This window comes from Penicilliopsis zonata (assembly GCF_001890105.1).
Source record: "Penicilliopsis zonata CBS 506.65 unplaced genomic scaffold ASPZOscaffold_7, whole genome shotgun sequence".
In the NCBI taxonomy this organism is placed as follows: Eukaryota; Fungi; Ascomycota; class Eurotiomycetes; order Eurotiales; family Aspergillaceae; genus Penicilliopsis; species Penicilliopsis zonata.
Genome location: NW_019208917.1, coordinates 486,359 through 510,137, shown reverse-complemented (window position 1 = coordinate 510,137; position 23,779 = coordinate 486,359). Strand labels below are relative to the sequence as shown.

Below are 23,779 nucleotides of genomic sequence, written 5' to 3'. Positions count from 1 at the left end.
GTGATACGAATCCAGACCCCTGCTTTTTAGGGCCATTGGCTTGATTAACCGCCAAGATGTACCTAAATGGAGTATTAGACAAAGAGAATATTTAATCATCCTATATATAGTATGAGCTGTACATGGTGTATAGAGTATTAAATATTTGGTGCATTGTGGTGTATTGAATATCTATAAGTATATATAGAATATAAACTACCGGCAGGTGAGTTGACAGTTTATAAGTTATCTAATTGATATTAATATTATTATATATAATATTATTATATATTGCTGTACACCTGTTATCAATTCTATAGGAATATTCTATTCAACTCAAACATGCAATATAAATACTATAAATACTGGTATAAAATATATCTAGTTTACAAATTATAGCCATCCAAACCAAAAAGACAATTAGCACACCTCTTCTCCAGTGAATCTATAGCCCTAGCATACTATATAGCCAGCACCTAAAGGGCAGCCTTGGCGAGGTTGTTGGCAAAGTTCGCGTCATTGATAGGGCAGTTGGCGTTACCCCAGTTGACAGTGTTGAGCGTATTCTTCATGTTGGCGTTCATAAAGTCCCAGCCGATGATCGGCTGGTATCTTCCCTCATTGCCGGTCGTGTGCACGCTGTGAGTGCCCACCACGGCAGTATCCTGGTAATACTTGATCTTCGGGTGGCTGGTGCCGGGCATCACATCCTTAAGAGCCCCAGGGAGCTTCTCAGGGAACTTGCCATGCGCAGAAGTGGCAATTCCGAGAACAGTGGGATTGGCAACCGCCGGGTTCTTGACCCAGACCACGATTCCTTCCCAGTCGTGGCGGTGGCCGGTGATTCCCAAGCTGCCACCACCCTGGTCTTTGGGCATGTACCTGTTAACCATTAGTAGGGGATGATTAAGGGCGTAGAAGAATCAACAGGTGAATATAGTTTACATACCAGGTATACATGATGCCGTAGGCACCATTGTGCCAGCCGCCACGCTCGTACACCTGAGCCTTGCTCTGGTCACGGCAGCCACCAGAAGGACTACCGCTTGGGTTTTCACCACCACTACAAAATAATTAGCCAGAGATGTCTAGAAGATCATTCCAGGAACTTGACCGTACCTCCAGTTACCCTCGGCATCGATGGCAGGATAAGGCTGGCAGCCGCTGTCGATATAGAGACTGGGCTGGAAGGTTCTGACGGCGTTGGACGTCGCAGAATTATCCAGGTTCTGAGGCAGGGCTCTCAGGGAGTCGTGGGCGACCTGGCTGGCAGCCATGCTGAGCCCGGCCCAGACGGCAGGCAGGAGGAGGAGCTTGGAAGCGTGCATTTTTATCAGATAGACCAGAATGGACTCAATTGAGGAAGGAATTGTAGGTACTTGGTGTTGAAGAAATGTAGACACTGGCAAGGGAGCCAGGCCTTAAATACCTGAAGTTGAAGGTCTACATGTTCCTCATGGTCCTCATGGTAAGACACGAGTACCTTTGGAAGTAAGTTATCCATGGTCAGTTTGTCTCAGTCTAGTATACCAAGAAAGCTAAATAAAATGTGTCAGTCGTGGAAATTTTCTAGAACTTGCAAACTAGTAGGTAATCTTATTTTCAGTCCACATGGTTCTGAAACTATAACTGGAGTAAAAGATTATTCTGAATCAAGCCAAGATGCCAAGATGCTGTACAGCCTCACAGTGTAGGTTTGGTTCAGGGTCTTTTAGCTCTAACTTTATGTAGTCTAATTTTTTAGCCTGATGTTAGTCTTCATTTCTGAGATGATCGCTGAGACCAAAGTCTATTTTCTATTATCCCATTGGCCCGTTACAAAACGTTTTACTCCTGTCCCACATGTTCCCCAGTTTTTCCAATGCCAAGGCATCTTCTTAATGCACGTGGCTATTCATGCTTCTAGTTGTGGAGGAGGCATATTTTGATACATCCTACTTTAGGTAGACTATATCTAAATAATAGTTCAAATTAGGACTACCATCATACCCTGTAGTGTTAACACTTACAACCATTATCTATACAGTGAAATAATAAAAAATGAGATGGGAGGGTGTAACACCTACCAGATGTAGACTCTTCTCTGTAAACCTCAGCTGATTAAGCCTTCTTCATTCTAATAAAGTCCTGCGCATTGGCAGGAAAGTCAACAGTTATTTCTAGGTAGGTCAGTATATGTTTATCTCACCAAACTCTTGAATCATCTTACCAAGGCTTCTCCCTGAACCATGAATGGTACAATAGACCTCCTGCATGGCATCTCCCCCCCCCCACACGTACAATCTCTGCTGTATACTTTGTGCTCGAGGACCAGGGCAGATTCTTCACCTCTAGCGCATACGCAGTGGCGTGGTTGTCCCGGATGATGGGTTGCATGAAGGTGGTGCAGCCAACTAATATCAAGTTAAAGGAATAGAACATTATCCACAGATAGGAGCTAGTAGTCAAGATACTTACGGACGGCGTTATCATCAAACGTAAAGCAGGCCTGCTCGCCGTTGAAGACTAGATGATTTATGAGTCTGTTAGTATGTCCATTTTTTCCTTCACTTTTTCAGGCAGGCCAACAATACTTACGTCCGTTCTCTTGGGTAATCGGGCTTGCCGAAACATTGACGTCCAGTTCAGTGATCTAATAATTAGCTTCAAGCTGATAATGACGTTGATTATTCACTTCCAACATACCAGTTGGACTGTGTTCTCTATTGAAAGTCGGCGGTTTAGTCTTGGTTTTAGGGTTCGGGTTCGGGTTCGGTTAGAATCAGGGTTTGAGAAGAAGAAAAGCCAAGACGTACGCCGAAGAATATCATAATCCACCTGGTAATTGTTCAACATAATCTGCACCTGGTCCTCTTCGTCAGAAATACCAGCCAGGGCCGTGAACCCGTCTGGTGAACTCCCCGTCAGCGCCAACCGGTTAGCTGTTTCGGTCACAAACTGGCCAGACAGAACCCATGCAGCGCCAGCATTTGTGGCAACGTCCCCGTTGGAAGTGTTGGTATACCATGCTTGCTTGTAAAGTTTAGCCAAACCATGACTTTTTGCGAGTGAGATATATCAGAACATACAAAGTAAGCATCCCCGTATCCATAGCCACCGTATCCCAAGCCTGTCCAGCTCATCACCTGCTCGACATCCGCGTCTTGTCCATACATTGCCTGGTTTATTAATCTTTAGTCAGCAGTCTCAACATAATTGTTTGACTGTTCCTTGACTACTCACCACAGATATCACCCATGCCGCAAAGGAGGCAGGGTCCCAGTATGCTTCGAGTGCAGCCTTGGTGGTTGGCAGCGTGCCGAGAGGGTTGCGGTTATGCTATAATCGGCAATCAGGAGTCAGCTTTATGTCCTGATGATTCAAATTTTGTAAAGAAATACCTCCGTGATCCAAATGGGAAGGTCGCCCAGCCCATTTGGGGCGAGATACAGTTCTCGGAACTGCTTCACCCCTGGGACAAGCTCGTATGAGTTCCAGCTGAAGAGAGTGGCTGGACGGCTTCAGTAGATAGTTCTTAGGGTTAGGGTTAGGGTTAGGGTTGAGTGATATCAATACGTACAGTCCCAGTGCATGGTGGCCGCCTTGATAGGCACCCCAGCAGCCACAATATCAGCAAAGAACTCTGTTTTCCACGGATCAGGCAGCGTGTAGCTGGCTGTTGGCGTCCACATTCGTTTAAACCCCCAGGCACCACAACCAACGTTTGGATTGTTAGCCTTGGCCACTCCCCGGGCAAATGCCGAATATGCAGCTAGATTTTCCTTGTAGCTGGTGGACTCGGTGGTGTAGTATTCCTGCGCAGTTAGTATTAGGGTTAGGGTTATTTGCATGTCAGCGCCTAAAGTTATGGGTAGTTACCTTGTCCCCTTCCGGATAAAAGTCCCACAGCTCGACTGCATTAGAAAAGCCAGAGTTGTTGGCACCATTCCTGGGTCTGAATTAGAGGCAGGATGTAAAGAATAGAACGTCAATCTCACGCATAACGCTCAGTTATCATGTACCCGATCCCCTCTAGCTCTGCAGGGGTCAGGTCAGTGATATCTCCGCCTTCCTGGAACTGCGCTGATGCCTTTTTATAGAGTCAACAGGAGACAATAATAAAGAAAAACCAAGTATCAACTCACTACAGCCCCTCCTTCCACAACATATCTCACTCTCATATCGGACTGCGCACGTTAGCTGGTTATCGAGTATACATGCGCCACACTGGGTAATTACCGCCGTGAAGTTATAGTTGGCACTGTCGTAAGGATCTCCACCTAGAAAGACATCGGGGAAGGTATCTGGAAGTTAGAATACAATAGAATAGAAATGTATTCCGTTTGAGCTTACAGATCATGACATGTTTCACGGCCGAGTCACGCCAGTGTTGCTGTACCGCAGGGGTCGCATCGTGGATATTATCCAGATCATCATTGGCATTGGCTTTCTCGTCAGTCAGAACCAGAAAACACCATATTCTGGTCAGAGGTCAATTACATACGGACGTCGCAGTTATTGGTTCCTTGGAGGTTCTTGAATTGGCCAGTGACCACGCCTGCGTCCACGGTGATCTTTCTGGTTTGAACATTAGAAGCAGCCCTGGCCAGGGTGGCCTGCAGGATAAAGAAGATGACTAGGGAGAGCATTACAACACAGTGAATAAGAATAATAAGAATAGTAATAAGTTATAAAGTATAGGTCTCCTCACTCTCTTCTTATAACTTTCTACCCCTCTTTAATCTAGCCTAGTTTAGTAGGGTTAATGAAACTAGCAAACACCCTGGCTATGTTGATGCACCTCTATAGCCTAATATTCAACAGCATTTAAATAATATTTATGAACTGGTCATAGTAGATCTGCCATCTTCTATCTTTAATAGCAGTGATTATGATAATATGTTATTAAATATATATATATATTTTCTCCCCATTCACCCTAGATCTTCTTCTATTATTATTTTTTCTCTCTGTTGTAGCTTTGTGCTTTATTATGATGTATCTAGTGGAATAAGATTATGATCTTGAGAACATGTGGTCTGTGTGATTATAAGATCTCTATTGGCTCCCTCTTGCAGCAGGAACGCCCCGAGATGCTTACTGCGCATCTCATCACCTTAGAAAGCTTCTTCTAGCACATAATTGGCCAGGTATCTCTAGCAGATTGTGACAGCTCGGGGATAGAAGGAATGAACAGTGGGGAAGAAGAAAAAGAAAAGAATATGAAGAAAGAAAAAGGGGGCGAAAGAAGGATTGGAAATTCTTCATCGGCAGTGAAATCCTATGGCAAGTCGTGGTTGCTTATAGCATGAATACACTACTAACATATTACTACTTTAAGAAACACCACTAAAGTTGACTATAATGTAAACTGTAGAGTGTTATCTCATCTCCGGGCTAGGATAAGGTAGTATTTTGAAGTGGTTTATAGAATTTGTAATCTTATACGTGGTCTCGTACTGATATCCTAATAGAGGAAAGTAATCATGCAGTGACTAACTAGGGATTAAATGGGGGCCGCTTGGTAAGCTGATCAAGATTAATTAATTGTAAAAGCTCTATATAGTGATACTACCCTTAGTCTAGAAGAAGTCTTGTCATGCTGCATCAAACCATCCCCATTATATTAGTCTGTGATTCAATGGGTGGAGCATGGTCCTAAAAAGAATATTGAAAAGGTCAAAAATGTATGAAGGATTGCTAATATCAAATGATTCAGTATCCAGGTATCCTGGAAAAAGAGCTCTCGGTCTTCTGCTCTTCTATTTGACACTAAATAGTCTCCAAAACAGTCAAGCAGGTACCAGACCAAGTTTCCTTGTGATGACCTCTTCGGCAATCTGTCTCAACATATTCATTTCAAGAGATAGAACGGAATCTGGATCCTGGCCAGGAAGCATTGCTGAGCCGAACAGTTGGCGTTTCGTGAACTGGATCCGGTCGGGGGAAGTAGCAGAAGGCTCAGGAAAGATTGACTGAAAGTGTTAAAATATATTGGCTTTAGATCAGCTTAAAAGATAGGAGGCATATTATACTCACTGTCTCATTACTTAGGATGGTACCACCAGCATTCCGCTGCCATACTTCAGCCTGCCCACGGACTTTTCCCCCGCTCATTCTTGACCATTTCAGCAGGATCACCATGGTCACAGAGTTATTACCCATTATCCATAAGTCTTTGTCAGCGCGTAGATGCGAGAATGATTCTGACCATCCGGACTCAATGACGATAGAGGGGAAGTCGTTGCTATCTATCTGGAAAAAGAAGTCTGGTTCTTTGGCAGAACCTTGATAGACGCCAGTGAAGCCATCAAATGCTAAGAAGATTCATTATTAGTTGCCAACAATATGTTAAACGTCACTGGCGTAGGAGCTGTATGTATATACTCGTGCTGACTCCCATATTCAGGATCTCACTCTCCTGAGAATTCAGCGTTCCATCTCTCGCCCAGTTCTGGCTGGCATTGATTGCCCAGCGTTGGTGGGCATCGTGTAACCTGGTTGGCATCACTTCGATACGAAGGATCTTGAGGAAAGCGTTGTAGGTGAGTCTGTTGTACATTCCAGAAGAAGGAGTTAGAATAAAATGCTGACGTTTGCCTACAGGTGTATATGAATAAAGGTGGCATACCGTGCTGATCGCTGTTCAACGTCCTTCTGTGTGGCGAGGGACTGATAGAGGAGCTCTCCTTCCTCTCGCTCTATTTTGTCATAAAGAAGTTCAGTAGGCTGAGTGGCTGTTGATATCTTTTGCACAATCTCCATAAACATTGCTTGAGGGGAAGGCTTTTCAGCTGGTAGCGACTTGTGAGAGCGTGTGGTAGGTGCCATCTTGGCTTGGTGTAGGTAGGTAATAGTTATGGTAGGTAGTAGGCAGGTAATAGTTATTGGTTACTTGCTCTTGAATCCGAGGCGAAATGCCCAATCTCCCCCCGCCTTTTCCAACTTAACTATGACGTCTGTTGTTCTTCTAGCAAGGTTTAATATCATACTTTTAGAACAGGGAATATAACCTTATCTTAGCTATTTATTTACTTATAATGCTTCCTACTCACTCACTATCAGAGTATTACTATTTCTCAATATTAAACACTATAGGATACTAAGATCCAACCCGGTGAAGACTACCTCTTCCGCAACCTTAGAAGCAATTCAATCTCTATTTATATACTGAACAGATCTCAAGAACCGGCTCTGCTGCCGACTAGTCTGAGGAGAGAGTATTGACTAGGTGATAGGAAGGAAAAGCATTAATCACTTATGGTGATAGTGCTCTCACTTTACTGAGCAGACCTAATCTAAAGCAGTTGTGTTACTCTATAATTAAGAAAGTGGGCATGATCTTGCCAAGCCTGAAGTATGATCTCAGAGAATCTCCTAATTGAATGGTCCCTAGGTTGAAGATAGAGATCATATTAAGAGTCAAGCTTGAGTTGAAAAATGTTTTTGCGGTGGTCTACAAGTAATTCTATGCTGTTCTAACTTGCAAGTTGGCCTCACTTGAGCTCAGCTGTAAGCTCAATGATCTCCAAAGCATCAATATTAGGCAGCTCAATAAGAGTCAGGATATTAGCTAATGATGTAGAATTATCCCTGGAGCCAACAACTAGATATTGAAGTCACCAACGAGATAACTTTGGGGTTTAGTAGAAGCTATTATATATAAATAATATGATGATAATATAAAAATGAAGGAATGGTCAAGTTGATCATGTAGAAGCTGTATATGTGACATGGGACATCCACCATAGCGTCAGTTTCCTCCTCTGGGCTGGCGTGATTGGGAGGGTTACGTATGTTTGAGAGATATGTGCATATTTGAGAAGATTGCGTGTGTTTGAGAAGTTTTCCACATTTAAGACGTGCATGTAAGAAGACTTGCATGCATTAAAAGTACAAGAATATTGCAGGTGACTCGACTTGAGCATATTCGCGCTCGTTCTCGTTGGCCTCGGGTACTATATCATTGCTTAGGATTTATATACCCCTGTCATTCTCGCCAGCGACTAAATGGTGCGGCAATAGTACATTGAAGCTTTAAGGTATAGAGTAAGGAATAGTACAGCTGTGTACTTTTTCATGTGTTCTAAGTAGATTTATTGCTTTTCAACTGTTTGCGACTGGGCGGAAGTAGAGACTAGCAAGATTCTACCTGTATCTCCTCCACAGTGTTTAGACTATTCAACTAGTTATTTTGGGGCCAATTTCTGTCTCCAGTTGGGAGACTGGGTACGCAGCACCAGGAGGGAAGTACCAATCCCCACGAGATTCAAGAGACACAGTCCCAGGAAGCAATAGCCCCAGCCCATGGACTTGACCAGGGACCCGATGATGGCAGCGGCAACGGCAGCAGCTGGACTGCGTAGCAGATTGCCCAACGCAAAGGCCGCGGCGGCTTGTCGGGGGATACAGGAGGTCAGGAAGGCATTGGAAGCGACAAACATCCAAGACATGCCAAAGCCAACTAGAATAGTTGCAGATGGTCAGATATAGCCTGGCAAGGGATGGACCGAGGGAGCAAAAGGAGAGAGCAGTCATACCCAAGAAAGTGGCAATCAAGGTCGCTGCTGGATGGATGGCGTAGTCGACAAAATAGCCAAACATGAGCAAGCCAGACGAGGCCAGAAGCAGGCCCCAGACCTGATCATTCAGCCTTGCCTCCGGATGCACCTTGTCCTCGCCGAGTGCCTTGACGGCTTGTGCCCTGCGCCAGTCCGAGAAGCGGCCGCCGGCGATGGACCCGATGACCATGGCGGTGCCGACAACAACATAGCCGGCACCCACCTCTGCGGTTGACCAGTGGTAGACATTCTCCAGGGCGATGGGCAGTTGAATGGCAATGCAAAAGTATGAGGAGTACAGAACGGCGGTGTTCATGCTGACGATGCCGATGGGGGGGTATGAGAAGAGACGCCAGTAGCCCTTTAGACTGGGCTTGGGGGGTGCCGGCCCCCGTTCGGACTCTGGCACCAGGACCGAGGAGAGCCGGGGGGGGGACAGGATGAAGCCCTGGTCCTCGTACACGCGGCCATTGCCGACACGGGCGCGGAGGGTTTCAGGCAGACCGAAGAGGAGAACGACCCATAAGACAGAGGCGGCAATGGCTGTCTGGTCAGACCGTTGAATGAGAAGACGGGTCACAAGAAAACGCACCGAGAAAGCCAAAGATCCATCGCCAACTGGCGCTGCCGGCAAAGGCACCCCCAAGCACCGGGCCTAGAATGGGGCCACACTGGGGGCCGAAGAGGAAGTAGGACATGGCTCTTGCGCGTCGTTTGGGCTCAACCATCTGGAAGATTAGCTCAAAGAGATACTCACAGCATAGACACCTCACTCACATCAGCAACTGTGCCGGCTCCCATGGACATGACGGCGGAAGAGCCAAACGCCTGCAGGATGCGGAGGACGATCAATGCGCCGTAGTTGGCGGGCAGGGCTGCCAGCAAGACATTGGCGAGGATGTAGATGAGCAGCGATATGATGTACAGCGGTCTCCTGCCTTGCCAGTCCGCCAGACTGGACCAAAAGAGAGGCTAAAAAGTTAGGATAGGTAGGGGAGGGTAGTATAGGGTTAGGGTTAGGGTTAGGGTTAAGGGTAGGATAGAGTAGGATGGGTAGGGTTTCTCACGCCAAATGCAAAGACCACCATAAACACCGTGACAGTGAGGTTGATGTCCGTCGTCGTCACCTTGAAGTCGCGCGCCAGCACGGGCAGTGCGGGCAGGTAGATGTTCCCGGCCAGGGGGCCAAAGAAGCCTGCCACTGTGATCAGCCCTAGGATGAAATGGCGACGCGATGGGGGGATGGCCGAGTATGGCTGCTGTGGATGAGCCTGCTGCTGTGGATCAACCTGCTGCTGTGGATGAACAATGGCTTCCTTCTCGGCCAGGCCTTCCTCTACTGCTGTCGTCGTCATGGTCAATGTCCAGGTTGAAGGATAGAGAATGAGAAAAATCAGTAAAAGAATCAGCATCATATACAAGCCTAACAGGCTGGTGCGTGGCCGAGTGTTTCCGAGTCATGCAGGTGCATATTCTGCTCAATGTGCAGGGATTACATCCTGCGCTACTCATTGCTCATTGCTCATTGCTAATCTGCTCAAACATGCTCTATCCAACCCTGTCTAGGCATCAATAGTGGAGGAAGTGGCCCCAAATACGATAAATACTGTATTATTGAGCCTTTCCTTTCCTTTCTCTCCTTTACCCATACCTCTACCTTTTATACGAGTATTACCTCTACACCTTGACTTTCCCTTACTTTACCTTTCTTTAGTACTTGGAACTATGCCTTCACGATCCTCCCAAGATGCTCTGGAGAGTGCCATTGTTGAAACAGAAGCAGAACCAAATACAGCCTCGCTCAATTCGAAGAAAGCCTTGTGGGCGTTTCTTGTCCTCTGCTACTCGGTGAGTCTCGACTTACAGTCCTCACGGTGTTCCGTTCAGTCACTGCCTGTACTAATGATGGTAGACAGGCCCGGTGTCCTCCATGGTGGCGAGCTATGTACCCGCAGCAATCCTATCAGCAGCCAACCTGCTGGGCCACCAGCAGGGATCCGACAAGCCCTGTCCCCGGCGGGGCGGTAATATTACTTGTCTTGTGCGGTTTGGGGGGGGAGAAATCGACTATGCGAGTTTTACGTGCGTATACCTGAGAAGAACTACGCTTTGTTCATTCCACTAAACCAACAGGCTGTATCTCAAGGCCATCTCGCGAACCACCGAGGGCGTGGTGGCGATCTTCACAGCCGGCGTGGCAGACTATTCCAGTGAGCGCATCTGAGTATAGCCCGAGGATGAGGATGAGTAGCTGACGGACAGACTACCGCAAGACAATGATGATCGCCTCGATCGTGCTGTTCGGCGCACTGGCTCTGCCCTTTGCAGCGCTGACGGGAGACTCCTACAGCCAGCTCACCGCGCTCTCCGTGCTGTATTGTCTGGTGGTGACGGTACAGGGGGTATACACCATTATAGAGGGCTCGTATATCCCTATCTTTATGCGCGCCACAGGCTGGTTCCAAGAGACCCCCATCGCCCCCGTCGCCCCCGGACGCCAGGGGTCGTCTCCCTGGACCACGGGCGTGTCGGTCAGCGTGCTAGCCATGGTGTCCAGTAACCTGGGCGCCCTCACGGCCCTGATCATCGGCGTGATTCTGGTCTACGGGCGCGGATCGGCATCCAGCGGGGGATTTGACAATTACTTCCTGGCTGTCACCATTGCAGGCTGCATCACCAGTAAGCAGTCCCTAGAGGAGTCGTCCCTCAGCAATCTCTATTTCATGCTGACCATCAGTCGTGTTTGCGCTTGTCGGACACTTCCTATTGCCCTCCGTACAGGGCAAAGAGCTGCGCCCTGGTGAAAACGTCCTGGTGTTGCCGATCAAAGGCTGGTTCCGTCTGCTGCGCGACGCACCACACTATTCTGAAGCCTTTAAGCTGTGCATTGGCTGGATCCTGTGGAACACCGGCTACACCAACCATCTGACGCTGATGACCGCGCTCTTCCTCGAGGTCACCGGCTTCAGCAGCAGCTCGGGCGTCTATTCCGTCTGGTCGTTTACCAGTGTCATCTTCGCGTGCATGGGCAGTCTGGGCTTTCTCTATCTCTACCCACGACTCCGCCTCCCCGTCAAGAGCTGGGCGTACTTGTTTCTCGCCGTCAACAGTCTCTGTGTGCTATGGGGGTGTATCGGGATCAGTAACGCGGTCACCATCGGATACAAGCACCAGGTCGAGTTCTGGGTCGCCCAGGTGTTGTTCATGTCGACCAGCAGCGCACTCCGCTCGTACAATCGCGCTCTATACTCATCCCTCATCCCTAAAGGGTTCGAGGCCCAGTTCTTCGGCCTGGAAGTCACTCTCGATCTCGCCACAGGCTGGATCAACCCGCTCGTCATGGGCGCCATCCAGGACCGCACGCATAACCTGCGCTTCCCCATGATTCCCAACCTGCTGTTGATGCTCGTCGGGACGGTGCTGTACTTCCTTGTGGATATTCCCAAGGGGATTGAAGAAGCCAAGTTGACGCGGTTGTAATTTTCCATTTATCATCAGGTGTATAAGATCAATACTTTGTACAACAACCATTTAGTACAATAAAACCCCAATATAATGACACTCCAACAATACAATCCATACACTTAGGGAGACGCTATTTGTATAACTCAATACCTGCTCTTCCACCCCCCCAGCAGCTTAAGAAGATAATCAACCACAACCCGGAAGCCAAAATACGAGTGATGGTGTGGCTCTGAGACCTCTTGGATGGCAGTGGTGGGCAATTTAGAGGCAGTCTCAATCTCAAAGTACCTCCCCAGGCCTTTGGAGACATCCCCCTCCACCCAGTGGCCGTGAAGATTGCCCGAGAGCACGGCGTCCTGTACAACCTTGGAGGACGCAATGAAGGTGGTGGTGGTGGTGGCATCGGCCAACTGGGCGACACAGTTGTGCCAGGGAGTAGGAATGTGCAAAAGATCGTGAGTCTCCGGGCTTCTGAGCGAGTCTGCGGTCAGATCGAGGCTGTCGACGACGCGAGTCACTGCACGATCGAACAAGGTGATGCCGAACTTGGGCCCCGTGTTGACGTGGGCATGGATCGAGAGACGGATGTGATCCGGGAAGACCAACTCGACGAGATTGGAATACGCCTGGTTGCGCAGCATCATCTCGAACGAGACCTTTTCGGCGAGCTTCTTCTTCTGTTTACGCGACAGAGGCTGCGCCAGGGGATGCAGCGCCAGATCCTCCAGCATGAACCGTGAGAACCCGCGATACAAGGCCAGCATGGCCGCATCCTGCGCGACGATCTGATCGCGCACTGCATTCGAGTCTGGCTGACATGACAGCTGGAGCACCTGGCGACAGAACTCCGAGTCCTCGCACAGCCTGGTCGCGATGAAGTGGTCTACCTCGGGCAGGGCCAGTTCCCTTGCCAAAGCATCCGTGGGATCCAGGAAGAAGATATCCTTGAGCGACTGGAAACGCACGGCGGGGACAAGATCCCTGTTCTGCTGGATGATTGCGTTGTTGAGCGCAATCAATCTGGCGCCATACTCGTCGACTGTATCGTCGTCAACGCCAACTACACAATTAGCGGATCTTTATCATGGTGGACGTCCTGCTTTGATAGAGGAAAGACGTACTGCAGTCACTGAATACATGCCCGTCGCTGATGATACAGATAAAAGCCCCCGGGGGGTAAACCTCCTTGATCTGCCGCAGCACCTGGTGCAGGCGTCTCAGCGCCAGCTCCTCGCCGCGGTCAGGCATGGTGCCAGTGACCTTTTCCGGGTTGGAGGACTTGCAAGGAAACGCCGGCAGACACATCTCCAGCGGCAGGTTGCGCGAGGTGAAGAACAACACCCGCGCGAGCAGGTATTCCCGGCCGGTAACCTTGAACTGGCAGTTTGGCGGGTGGACCAGAAGCTGCGTATCCAGCAGATCCACCAGGGTCTGCGCCAAGTGCAGTGAATTCCCATCCACCGAGGACGGCGTCACCGAGAGAAAGGCCATCCGGAGCACATGTCCCAGGAGTGTACGCGCACAGAACTCATCAAACGCGGCGGCGGCGGCGGCGGCGGTCGAGGGCTGGAGGATCAAGCCCGCCACGATATCACGGTCTTGGACAGTCGACGGCTTCAGTTCATGAATGTCCACCGTTTGATGACTGAGAGATACGCCAGGAACTCGGTGGTGACGGTCGAATGCATTGGTTACGAATGCGCGAATACTGGACCAGGAGGACTCGGCAACAATGCTCTCCCTGCCAAAGCAGCGGACCAGCTCGCCATCCTGAGAGCGAATGTAGAAACAGACAACCCGCTGATACAGGTTGGGATCAGGAGAAAGTACCATAATGACAAGCAATATCACTGTTGTTCTGATAAAGTCTTCATTCTCAGGACAAACTAGCAGTCTTGAGCATGGCTATTTATCTTGGAGGCTATCCATCTTGTCAGTGAGAAGTCATCAGAAGTCTCAGCGAGGCGAAGAGGGAATCCAATCAACGAGAGGATAAGATATACAACCCTGCTTGCAGTACACTATGGATGGAAGCATCTAGGCGAGCCAGCGGCGAGCCTTCACGAGGTGTGGATTGACTTGGCGTGTGCGTGTATCTTGCTCAATGGTGAATCCTTCTTCCTTGTGCTCGTGCGGCACCGAGGAAACCCCGTTGATGCTCAATCAGCTATTTTTCTAATACTATTCATTGTACTCTAGTATATCATATTGATACCACTATGTAGACAGGTAACTGCTGTAGTTCCATGGGGCTCATTATATAAATTTGGTTCCTCCCTGTTATAGTTCCAGCTTCTCATCTGATCTCTAATCACTGAATTCTGTACAACTTGAACGTATCTGTAATTGAGTTCATGCATACACGGCAGCGCTAGCCTCAGTAGGGCTAGCCCAGGGAATACCCCTAGATAATCGCACATGGAGTGGAGCGCCGATCGATCCTACTGGTCGCGTGGAGTCAGATTCTCCACTGTGTGGGGATACTCCACTTCCTGACTAATGACCGGAATGTTTCCGTCAAGAGCACATTACGAGCACGATGAAATTGTAGTATTGACTCTGTAGTAATGTTTGTGGTGAGTGGAGATGCTCGTATTGGGCTACAGCTCGGGGCGGCACGGAACGCGTGGTGGAAACAGCCCCGTTTCTGCAGCCGCAGTCACTGAGCAAGGGATGTACATTGTGGATGAGTTCCGAAGTATCCAACAGGTGCACGAGGGTCCGGAAGTGATCGGGGTTCGCCTATTCGAGGCCATAACCGACACAGACTGCTACTGATGCAAGCAAGTACAAAGATTTCCGTTTGGAAGTATTTAAAGGTAGTGCTAGTAGTACGCTTATAGATTACTTACTATACAGCATGATAAATGCATAACTTAGTGGTGTTAGTGTTATAGATGCAGTAATATACCACCTCATCCAGCAGACCTAGCCAGCATGATACCTGAATAACCACCACATTATCTGACAAGTAAACATGCTACTCACTCTATTCCTCACCCTCACCTGGCCACCTCTCCTTCTTGGCCTATGTGCAGTGCTCCTCTCGCTTTACTACCTCTTCCTCCAGCCACCAACGCATCCTCGCAACATCCCCCACCTCCCCTTCTGGGTCACTCTGCTGCCTCTTTTCCACGATGTCGACCAGCAGGTGACCTTCCAGAAATACATCCGGGCCCCTCTTGAGAAACACGGCGCCATCAAGATCTTCTTCGGCGGTCAATGGAATGTGATTATCCAGCGGTCCACTTACCTGACCGAAGTGTTTAGGAACGAGCGTGTCTTTCAGAAGATGGGAAACCAGAAAAAGATCCCGCATAGTGTGTTGGCGGACTTTTTGGGTAGGACTCCCCTTTTCACCAAGCGTATGAGACGAGCGAGCTGATGAATTGTGTAGGCGACAATATCATCTCATCTCGCGGCGATGACTGGCTGCTCTATCGCAGACTCATCAAGCCGGGCTTATCGTCGCAGTTCAATCCTATTCCCATCTGCGAAAACGCGACCAACCTTTGTGGAATATTTCTTCAGGCGCAGGGTCGTGCAGGCGGACAGGGAGTCACCGTTCAGGGCATCCTGCAACGCTACTCCAGCGCCAACCTGCTGCAGGGGGTATTGGGAGTGCCGGAACTTGGGGTGGGTGGAAATGTTCAATCCTGCTTGCACTTGAGTTGCACTGAGCTGCACTTGATTTTAAAGTAAACATCTGTTAACAGCAATAGGCCCAAATGATGGCCATGGAAGATGCAGTGCCCCTGTACAGCATCCAGATGGACCTGAAGAAGTACCTGTTCCACCCCATCTTCATGAGCTTCCCTGTGCTGGACTACTGGCTGGGCTCCCTCATCCCCTCCCGCGTCAAGGCTCGACAGCTCGTCCAGGAATTCTCTGGCGAGCTGCAGACGCAGGTGCTACAAGGTCAAGCCGATAGTGTGGCCAGGAGTCTGGTGCAGGCCAAGCGAGATGGATTGCTGACTGCAAAGCAATTCCGCGATAACCTCAACGTTCTCTACGTGGCAGGGCAGGAGAACCCGCAACTCTTGCTGATCTCCTCGCTGTATCTGCTTGGGAAGTATCCAGTCAGTGGAATCAGTCATCTCAAAAGAGGCTTATTGACATCAACAGCAAGTCCAAGCGCGCCTCCGCGACGAGATTCGGAAATTACCCATTGATGATCTCCATCAAGGCCCCTGGGACACCCTCCCGTATCTGACAGCTACGATTCTCGAGTGTCTGCGCCTCTTCCCCCCCATCGGACAACTGATCAATCGCCGGGTCTCCTCCTCCGTCCTGCTGGGCGACGGCCACATCCATCTCCCCCCGGGGACGTACGTGGGATATAACTCGTATGGCACGAATCGCGACCCTGCCGCTTGGGGCCCAACGGCGGACGAGTTCCTCCCAGAGCGATGGGGCAGCTCACACGAAGAGATTGCTCACAGGTACCAGCGGGCCAAGGCGCAGGCGGAGTTCATCTCATTTCATGGGGGATTGCGTGCGTGTCTGGGGGAACGGTTTGCCTTGTTGGAAATGCACATTTCTCTCTTCATCCTTGTGCAGAGGCTCACTTGGGTTCTGGACCCGCAGTGGCCTGATCGAATGACCCCAGTACGTATCTATCTCTCACTCCCTTCTCTTTGGAAGTGGTGTTTCATCTATTGAACTGATATGGTGTTCCCAGGCTGGACCTTTGCACCCTCGGGGCTTACGCTTGGTTTTTTCAGCTTTAGAGGCCTGATAGTACCTATGCTTCTAATCAGGGAGAAAAAGAACAGAAAGAAACATGGTCAATGCTAGTCAAGACCTTATACTTGGCCACTTATATCCACCAGGGCATTCAATAGGGTATCATGTAATGCGCGAATTTGAGAGAATTCCTTTATCTAGGCGGGATTATACGGAGTACCTCATCATCCTGTCTCATTAGAAAACCCGCCTTCTATATAGCCTAGTCCTAATCACTGAACTTATACCTTAGGCGCGAGCAGAGTAATCTAGGCTTGATTAGTGTGTGCTAAAATAGTTCCTTATGAGCAGATTTAAGCTGGTTTATAGTATGCAAATATGAGAGATGAACATAATTACCACTAGTTGCGGGTATACTGTATTGAGGTTATTACTAGGCCATCATATTATTCCACAACTCAGGTTGAATAGATGAAGAGAATAGGCCTTACTATACAAATAGGTATTTAATAGTACTTCATATGTCATATAGTGGAGAATACAAGAACTAAATATAGTCGCATCAGAGCTACTTCTAAAATACTATAATCCATAATCTATAGGCATCCTCTCCTTTAGATATTATGATCTGATCATATCTGCTATGATAGGATAATAGTCATCTTGCCACCCTCTCCCACAGGGCGACTTTCAGGTATCCGCCAATGTCAGTCCCCCCGTCCGGGTGCAGCATATCCCCCGCGCTGCCCTTGAGGTCCTCCCATCGGCGCCAGTGCTCATCGATCGTCTCGGCCATGCCAGACACATTGAGAATCTCGGCGAGGCGGTAATGACAATCCAGAAATGCTGCACACGGCAGTGGCAAGTCCTCTGCGCCAGGGGCCTGATTGAACTCGATCCGGTCGCTCGCGGGCAGACTCCGCCGCTCGGCACTTGGGTATCTGCGGAATAGAACTCGCTCGTAGACGTTGGGAGTGTCCTACCATGCTATTTTAGTAAGATATGGTTTCTTCATTCTGAGTCTACTCACCGTTGGTTTGAACGCGATGGCGAACTTGCCGAACGCGGAACGAACGGGGCTGCGCATCGTGAGGCAATTGGTGATGCTGTTAATGGTTTCAACTTTCAAACCTGCCTGGCGGACACCAGGAAAACAGCGCCAAAGGACTTCCCAGGCACTGGCCGTCTGACTTGGCGATTCCTTCCTGGTCAGTCTTATTGGATCTAGATGAATGACGGGGAATATCTTACTGTAGATCTGCTCCACGATGCATATGACAAAGGTATGATATGCGCCACCTCAACCGGGCCAAAATCCACGCCCTCTGGGCTCCCTCTCTCTATCCATGTGTTGGTGTCCATCTCTCCTGTCACCACGCAGCAGTGGCCATCACGCTTTAGACAAAGATCATGGAAACTCTCCTGGTGCTCACTGGGCTGGTTGAGGGTGGCGGTGACGGCCTCTATGAGTTGAAACCTGTGGGTGTGAGGGGAGCTTCCCATAGAGCTTCTTCCCGAGCGGACTTTCACTGTCTAGTTAGCAGTGTAGGTGGCTGTCAGGATGTCTGATGGCTTACTCGGCATGACCAGGCCTGTCAAAAGGTTGTAAAAGACAGCGTGCAGCTGGTCGTCAGTGGTTGCGTTGACGATATCTCTTGCGACCGACTCTCTACCACCATCAGGCAGCCAGTCTAGAAATGCAGCAAGTGCTGCTTTCAGCTTGTCCTCATGAGGGCGCTGCTGGTCAGTATAGTGAGCGATGCGATCCTTGGCGGCTGTGAGAAGACCGCTGGATTCACTTGAATGAAGGGCTTGAAGTCTTGCGGAGCGTCGTGAGGGTTGAGGGGATGATCGCTTTCTTTTCAGAGGGTCCATGATGAGCAACTCTAGATGCAGTGGTGATTACCAGGCAGTGCCCCTCATACTGATTATGTCATAGTAACATCATAGGAAGTAGAAAGTGAAAAGAAAGGTAAATATCAGATAGAGAGGTACTGCATTTATACACATATTATATCTTAGCGCTAGAAATTGTCTTCCATAAGAGATTAGATAGTTTTGTATACCCTTCCTGAAGCTTGTCCTGTAAGGCCCATTCCCTATAGATCTAATGGGCATCCTAATACAGGATTTGCCAGTTTCTTAGATTCCATTTCTTCTATACCCTAAATTAACAACGCATAGGGTCTATGGTTATATATATTAACTTATAGATCTATAGATACTGATTAAAAGTAGTCCTCTATATTTTCTACAGTTCATCAAGAATATACAAGACAAGATCTAGATAAATTAAGTGAAATACTTCCTATAAAGGAATCTGCTACGGCGCATCCACACAAACATAATACCCTAGCCATAAACCAGCACAATCTGTTCCAACAAGGGGATTCCAATTATGAAACTAGAGGTGCATCAGCCCTTAACGTACACGAAATTATTCATCCACTTTTACACTTACCTGGGCATCTGTGATGCCATAATCATGCTCAATACCAAAGCATGTATCCCCCGACTCGACTAGATGCCACTTGGTGCATTTCGGCTCTGTGCTTGGCTCCAGCGGCGACAGCACCGTCTCTGTACTGGGGATAGGCTTGTCCGGCGCATCGACGCACACATAGTACCCTAGCCAGAGATTCGTGCAGTCTGGACCGACCAAGGGGTTCCAATGCGTGATTTCGGCCAGCGTGATGCCGTGTTGCCTGTCGATCCCATCGCATGTATCACCTTGCACTACCCTGTGGTACTTTGTGCAGTCAGGATCGGTCTTGGGCATCACTGGCGAAGGAGAAGGACTATTAAAAGGGGCGGCAGTGGTGGTAGGAGTGCCGGAGGGACTTGCCGTCGTGCTAATGCATACTGCATATCCTGTGTGGGAAGGTGAGTCTGTAGCAGAACAAAAGAGGGAAACATCGTCAAGGGGAAACCTCATACCGGCCTCGAGACTGTTACAGCTGCTTCCAACCGCTGGGTTCCATCTGAATCCTCTGTCAGCCGTATATTCGTCAGAAAGGAGGAAGAAGAAGAAGCAGTTACATACGCGTAGAACTGGTTGAGGGTGAAATTGCCAAATTTGTTCACTATGCCCCAGCAACTATCCCCCGCATGGACAATATAATATGCATCGCCTGTGTCACGCTCAGCTTGGTACTTATAAAATAGTTGAGTAACTCACAGTCAGCCGCAATCCCGCTCTGTTCTGGTGCAGGAGGACCAGACATGGTAGCAGTGACAGTAGCAGTGTATGGATAGCTTGATGAAGGGACACTGCAGGAGGACAGGAGCGATGAGAAGGAGCCAGGGTCCATATGGAGCTGACCGTAGGGCGACTTCAGCATGGCCAGCTCATATTGCAAGGCACAAGATGAACAAGGCTCCAGGGAACGGTTTGAATTAGTCGCCTGTGGGTAACAGAAGTTCCCTGCGCTTGTCAGACAGGAGACATTGTAGGCCCATACAAGGGGCTCAATGAATTGCTGGACAGTCTGCTTGACGTTTCCCGGAAAGATATACTCTGTCTGTCCACAAGCATCTTCCACGCTGGTATAAAAGAAGAGCAAGGAGTCAGAGCAGGCAGGGGTGCAGATAGATGATAGAGCTGAATCATCTAGGTACTCTCGATTTGCTACCGACCATGCAGAGATGAGGTGAGAACAAGTGATATCAGCAGCTAAGGCCTGGCCACAGGACGCTGGGAAGCCGGATGGCGTGGAGTTGAAGAACTGGAAAGCTGTCGTGGCTTGCACGAGGGCAAAGCCTAGAAAGAACGCCATTGAGCAGTGATATAGAGGGACCTCATTGACTGCATGGAAAGGGAGGGGAAAGGGCCTTAAATACTATCCATAGGCTTTGTGTAATACTATGCCAAAAGTCTTCCTGGCTCAACTCTTTACCCGGGTACCACTGTCCATCCTGGTAAAGAGTAATAATAGGCATTTCCCTGTCGTTGATTCCCCGTTGTTGATGTATTTTTCTAGTATCAGTTAGTTACTGTCCACAATGGCTGAAATGACACCAGATTAAAAACCATCACACAGCCGTCGGATGTGGTACTTGAAGAGGCCTTTATATTTCATGTAGCATAACTAAGACTTAATTAGAGCAGGGGTCTGCTAAATGGTCTTCTAAACTAGTTCTATGTAAGACCACCATCTTCCCTGGGCCTGTAGCACTGGATAGAATTCTCTATAACCCTAACATTTTTGAAATGAAAGATATTTGTTTGATATTACATAGTAACAAAGCAGAAGGCTATTCTGAGAGAGAAATCTACCCATTTAGATACCGGAATAAATAGATGGAACTTGAAATATATTCTAGAGTATTTATAGGTTGAACAGCCCCTTTAGACCTTCCCTTTTTATATATCTATTCACTATAATCTAGTTAATACAGGGTTACTTCCACAACCAATAATCCTATTCAACTTCCTTATTGCCAATACGCAAGCGTAGTAAGCAACAACATGCTCCAAGCAGCAGCCAGTACGGCAGGTGAGATATTCATTGATACACCCTCATAATACCAGTATCTAATTATAGTTAACCAGCTGTGGTTCTAGAGATAAAAAACTAACAGCATTGCCAAGCTAGACCAAAATGCTAATAATGGCAAGTATGGGAGGAAAATGAGGGGGAGGCATTAGTAAATTTACTAAATAAAAGATAAAGGATTAGTATTCTTCACCTTCTCCTAGACTAAACTAAAGGCTGACCTATATTTCTTCTCAACTAGAGATCATTATATATAAGAGTATAGATGTTATCCTTCTAACTCCTGAATAATTTTATGTAGTCTCCAATTCACATACTAATCAGGGCCCACTAGACTCCTTGCCGAGATGAGAGCTGCCAATGATGATCTAAATTGTAGTCTTGGATGATGAGATATTTCGTACTACTTGATCAGCTAGTCAGACGGACAACGTTTCTTGTACGATAATAGAAAATCAAGGATCAGCGTTCGAATACAGCAACATTTTCAGGGTAACCGCATGCAAAGGCTGCCCATAGCATACATCCGGGGTTTGATGGAAGCAAGGAGTCTGATCCAATGATTCCTTGTGGGCCGCCCTTGTGGTTCGTTTTTCCCTCAGTAGCATCAGCTTATGAATGTTCATAATCAACAGTCACAATATAGTTGCAATTTATATATATTTATAAGAAGATTTTTTAAACAGCTAATGAAAGAGATTTAATCTTTATCTCTAATTAGTAGAGATGTTCCCTTAAACACTAAAGTATTGACTCCAATAATGGTCTATCTACAATAACCAGAGAATGTGATATGATTAGAGTATAATCGATACCCATTTACTTGCCCTAAAGTACTGGGAGAATTGATTCATCTGGGTCTGTTTAGTAATGCTAGGCCATGCATGGACAGAAAATACCCTGTGATATCCCTGGAATAGGAAATGATCAGGCAAAGGCCTGAGATATAAAAGGGTGTTTATTCCCAGACATACCTCCTTTTCCTTCCATCATCTCATTAAAAATCCTACAACAAGCCAACATGAAGTTTATATCTCTCCCAATTGCTCTTCTTCTCTCTCTTGCTGCTGTAGTAGCTGCATCTCCTGCCCCGAAAGTCTGTCACAAAGTCACCTGCCCTACTGAGATTTTGAAATCTTGCTGCTCTGCTCAGGGCGGGATGGGCTATTGCGCAGGAGGTATCTGCTATTGCGGAGACGGCTGTCTTTAAGTTACATCAGGGTAGGTAAGCGGTTATTATCTCTACTTGGGAGAAGACTAATTAGGTGGTGTATAGCTTGACTCATCTTTGCGGAATACCGGATCGATATACAACGTTCAGTCAATGAGGAGTATCTTGAGGTCAAATATCTATGAAAGAGGGGAACTTATGTTACCATTGATTGCAGCAGAATAGCCTAGTAATTGCTGTAATCTGCATTAGATGTATATTCCCTTATATGTGTAGTATGAAATCTCCAGCCAGGAGTGGTTTTTTGATGTTGTCGATTAAGGAGAAGTATATAGACCTGGTTGCTTTTGATTACCTTTATAAGAACATGTAATAAAGTAGAATTCTGTATCCAAGTCAGTTACACAATTGTGTGGCTCTTACTGAGGGATAATACGCCCCAGTGGGAAGATTCCTGAAAGGTTATCCTAGCCAAATCAATCAATTGCTCTATATATTTTGTCCAACTTCTTCCTACTGAGTAGACTCAACGACATACAATTAGCGAACAATCGCCATTTCTGGGCTAAGGCTTTGATCTCAGCCTGCGCTTGGCGAAAGGATGCAAAACACTCTACAATCATGAACAAGCGGCACACCATGTACAGAAGTATTAGAATGCCCGGGATACACGCATCAACCAGCCAGGGAAGGTCGAGACTTTCAGCAACATTTGAGTGAGCGAGGATCAGGGGAGGGAGGATCGCAATCGCAATTGTGGCCGAGCGCCATGCCCATGCTTCAAACAAACCGGGGAACTCATACGTCCACCCCAGCATATGAAGCCCACAGAGTACTAGGCACAGGAAGAGGAGGAAAAACGGTGTTGCTGAGCTCTTTCTTCTGGAACCAAAAGCGGTCCAGACGACAGCAAAGCCGGTTGCACTGGGGATATTGCTGTGAACATCCCAATCAGCTAAAGGGAAAACACAGTGACTCCAAAGTCTGCTAGCCTTTCTCGGTGTTCTGACTCCATATAGGAGATCGAGTCCGTCATAGAGTGTATCCCATGCGGATTGACTTTCAGCCGTTGCAAATAATTGGCCATTTCTGTTCTTCCCTGTTAACATCTGGTCCATATCCCAGGCTCGTTTTCCCTACGTTTTTTTTACTTATCTGTAGATAAAGCTCATGCTCTCTCCATTCCAGGCGCGAGTCCATGTTGGGTAGGAAACGTTATCAATGATTTGTGCCCCAGAGGCCCGTGGGGGGCTCAGGGTTTTATCGAATTGATCCAAAACTTCTTGATCTTTCACACTGTCTAGGATGGACTTGCGGGTTACCTTTGAAGAAAGAGATCCATGTTAGTCTACCGGTGTCATTTATCTCAAAGACTTGTCTTACCGCCAGCCTTGCTGCTGAGAGATCGACGTTGTCCAGTGCCTCAGTACGGCAAGTGAGAT

At 47.9% G+C, this 23,779-nt stretch overlaps 11 protein-coding genes across 11 annotated transcripts; 3 read left to right on the top strand and 8 right to left on the bottom strand.

The window, feature by feature from the left end:
- Positions 1-328: 328 nt before the first annotated feature.
- On the bottom strand, positions 329-1,358 carry ASPZODRAFT_166768 (hypothetical protein). Its single transcript, XM_022726782.1, has 3 exons — positions 1,099-1,358; positions 929-1,042; positions 329-861 (listed from the first exon to the last, which is right to left on the bottom strand). The coding sequence occupies exons 1-3, from the start codon at positions 1,305-1,307 to the stop codon at positions 456-458; spliced, it is 729 nt and encodes a 242-aa protein (XP_022581042.1). The 5' UTR covers positions 1,308-1,358; the 3' UTR covers positions 329-455.
- Positions 1,359-1,913: 555 nt separating this feature from the next.
- On the bottom strand, positions 1,914-4,607 carry ASPZODRAFT_142343 (hypothetical protein; the record flags this gene model as incomplete). Its single annotated transcript, XM_022724845.1, is given in 18 exon segments — positions 1,914-1,933; position 1,969; positions 1,989-1,997; positions 2,260-2,372; positions 2,437-2,484; positions 2,557-2,611; positions 2,665-2,681; positions 2,775-2,991; positions 3,048-3,137; positions 3,202-3,297; positions 3,360-3,469; positions 3,539-3,773; positions 3,838-3,913; positions 3,981-4,048; positions 4,104-4,145; positions 4,198-4,262; positions 4,312-4,404; positions 4,463-4,607. The coding sequence occupies 18 exon segments, from the start codon at positions 4,605-4,607 to the stop codon at positions 1,914-1,916; spliced, it is 1,500 nt and encodes a 499-aa protein (XP_022581041.1).
- Positions 4,608-5,648: 1,041 nt separating this feature from the next.
- On the bottom strand, positions 5,649-6,826 carry ASPZODRAFT_132600 (hypothetical protein). The gene is made up of 4 exons (XM_022723066.1): positions 6,590-6,826; positions 6,346-6,509; positions 5,998-6,275; positions 5,649-5,933 (listed from the first exon to the last, which is right to left on the bottom strand). Exons 1-4 carry the CDS (start codon positions 6,787-6,789, stop codon positions 5,751-5,753), a joined length of 825 nt encoding a protein of 274 aa, XP_022581040.1. The 5' UTR covers positions 6,790-6,826; the 3' UTR covers positions 5,649-5,750.
- Positions 6,827-7,986: 1,160 nt separating this feature from the next.
- ASPZODRAFT_1969572 (hypothetical protein) lies at positions 7,987-9,971 on the bottom strand. Its single transcript, XM_022727457.1, has 6 exons — positions 9,587-9,971; positions 9,297-9,491; positions 9,112-9,247; positions 8,499-9,062; positions 8,213-8,422; positions 7,987-8,135 (listed from the first exon to the last, which is right to left on the bottom strand). Exons 1-6 carry the CDS (start codon positions 9,932-9,934, stop codon positions 8,131-8,133), a joined length of 1,458 nt encoding a protein of 485 aa, XP_022581039.1. The 5' UTR covers positions 9,935-9,971; the 3' UTR covers positions 7,987-8,130.
- Positions 9,972-10,244: 273 nt separating this feature from the next.
- On the top strand, positions 10,245-11,999 carry ASPZODRAFT_66436 (hypothetical protein; the record flags this gene model as incomplete). The annotated part of the gene is made up of 5 exons (XM_022729375.1): positions 10,245-10,367; positions 10,432-10,601; positions 10,653-10,729; positions 10,782-11,198; positions 11,257-11,999. The coding sequence occupies 5 exons, from the start codon at positions 10,245-10,247 to the stop codon at positions 11,997-11,999; spliced, it is 1,530 nt and encodes a 509-aa protein (XP_022581038.1).
- A 260-nt stretch (positions 12,000-12,259) lies between these two features.
- ASPZODRAFT_40116 (hypothetical protein) lies at positions 12,260-13,349 on the bottom strand (the record flags this gene model as incomplete). The annotated part of the gene is made up of 2 exons (XM_022728313.1): positions 12,260-13,044; positions 13,106-13,349. Coding segments are annotated over 2 exons (1,029 nt in total), but the record flags the coding sequence as incomplete, so codon positions are not given.
- A 1,612-nt stretch (positions 13,350-14,961) lies between these two features.
- Positions 14,962-16,722, top strand: ASPZODRAFT_152015 (hypothetical protein; the record flags this gene model as incomplete). The annotated part of the gene is made up of 5 exons (XM_022725805.1): positions 14,962-15,325; positions 15,382-15,620; positions 15,707-16,063; positions 16,110-16,592; positions 16,666-16,722. 5 exons carry the CDS (start codon positions 14,962-14,964, stop codon positions 16,720-16,722), a joined length of 1,500 nt encoding a protein of 499 aa, XP_022581036.1.
- Positions 16,723-17,202: 480 nt separating this feature from the next.
- ASPZODRAFT_132593 (hypothetical protein) lies at positions 17,203-18,556 on the bottom strand. The gene is made up of 4 exons (XM_022723065.1): positions 18,248-18,556; positions 17,922-18,199; positions 17,701-17,871; positions 17,203-17,649 (listed from the first exon to the last, which is right to left on the bottom strand). Exons 1-4 carry the CDS (start codon positions 18,543-18,545, stop codon positions 17,329-17,331), a joined length of 1,068 nt encoding a protein of 355 aa, XP_022581035.1. The 5' UTR covers positions 18,546-18,556; the 3' UTR covers positions 17,203-17,328.
- A 449-nt stretch (positions 18,557-19,005) lies between these two features.
- Positions 19,006-19,464, bottom strand: ASPZODRAFT_52789 (hypothetical protein; the record flags this gene model as incomplete). The annotated part of the gene is made up of 2 exons (XM_022728446.1): positions 19,006-19,074; positions 19,132-19,464. Coding segments are annotated over 2 exons (402 nt in total), but the record flags the coding sequence as incomplete, so codon positions are not given.
- A 2,693-nt stretch (positions 19,465-22,157) lies between these two features.
- On the top strand, positions 22,158-22,686 carry ASPZODRAFT_132592 (hypothetical protein). Its single transcript, XM_022723064.1, has 2 exons — positions 22,158-22,387; positions 22,443-22,686. The coding sequence occupies exon 1, from the start codon at positions 22,188-22,190 to the stop codon at positions 22,374-22,376; it is 189 nt and encodes a 62-aa protein (XP_022581033.1). The 5' UTR covers positions 22,158-22,187; the 3' UTR covers positions 22,377-22,387; positions 22,443-22,686.
- Positions 22,687-22,813: 127 nt separating this feature from the next.
- Positions 22,814-23,455, bottom strand: ASPZODRAFT_142335 (hypothetical protein; the record flags this gene model as incomplete). The annotated part of the gene is made up of 1 exon (XM_022724844.1): positions 22,814-23,455. The coding sequence occupies one exon, from the start codon at positions 23,453-23,455 to the stop codon at positions 22,814-22,816; it is 642 nt and encodes a 213-aa protein (XP_022581032.1).
- Positions 23,456-23,779: the final 324 nt, after the last annotated feature.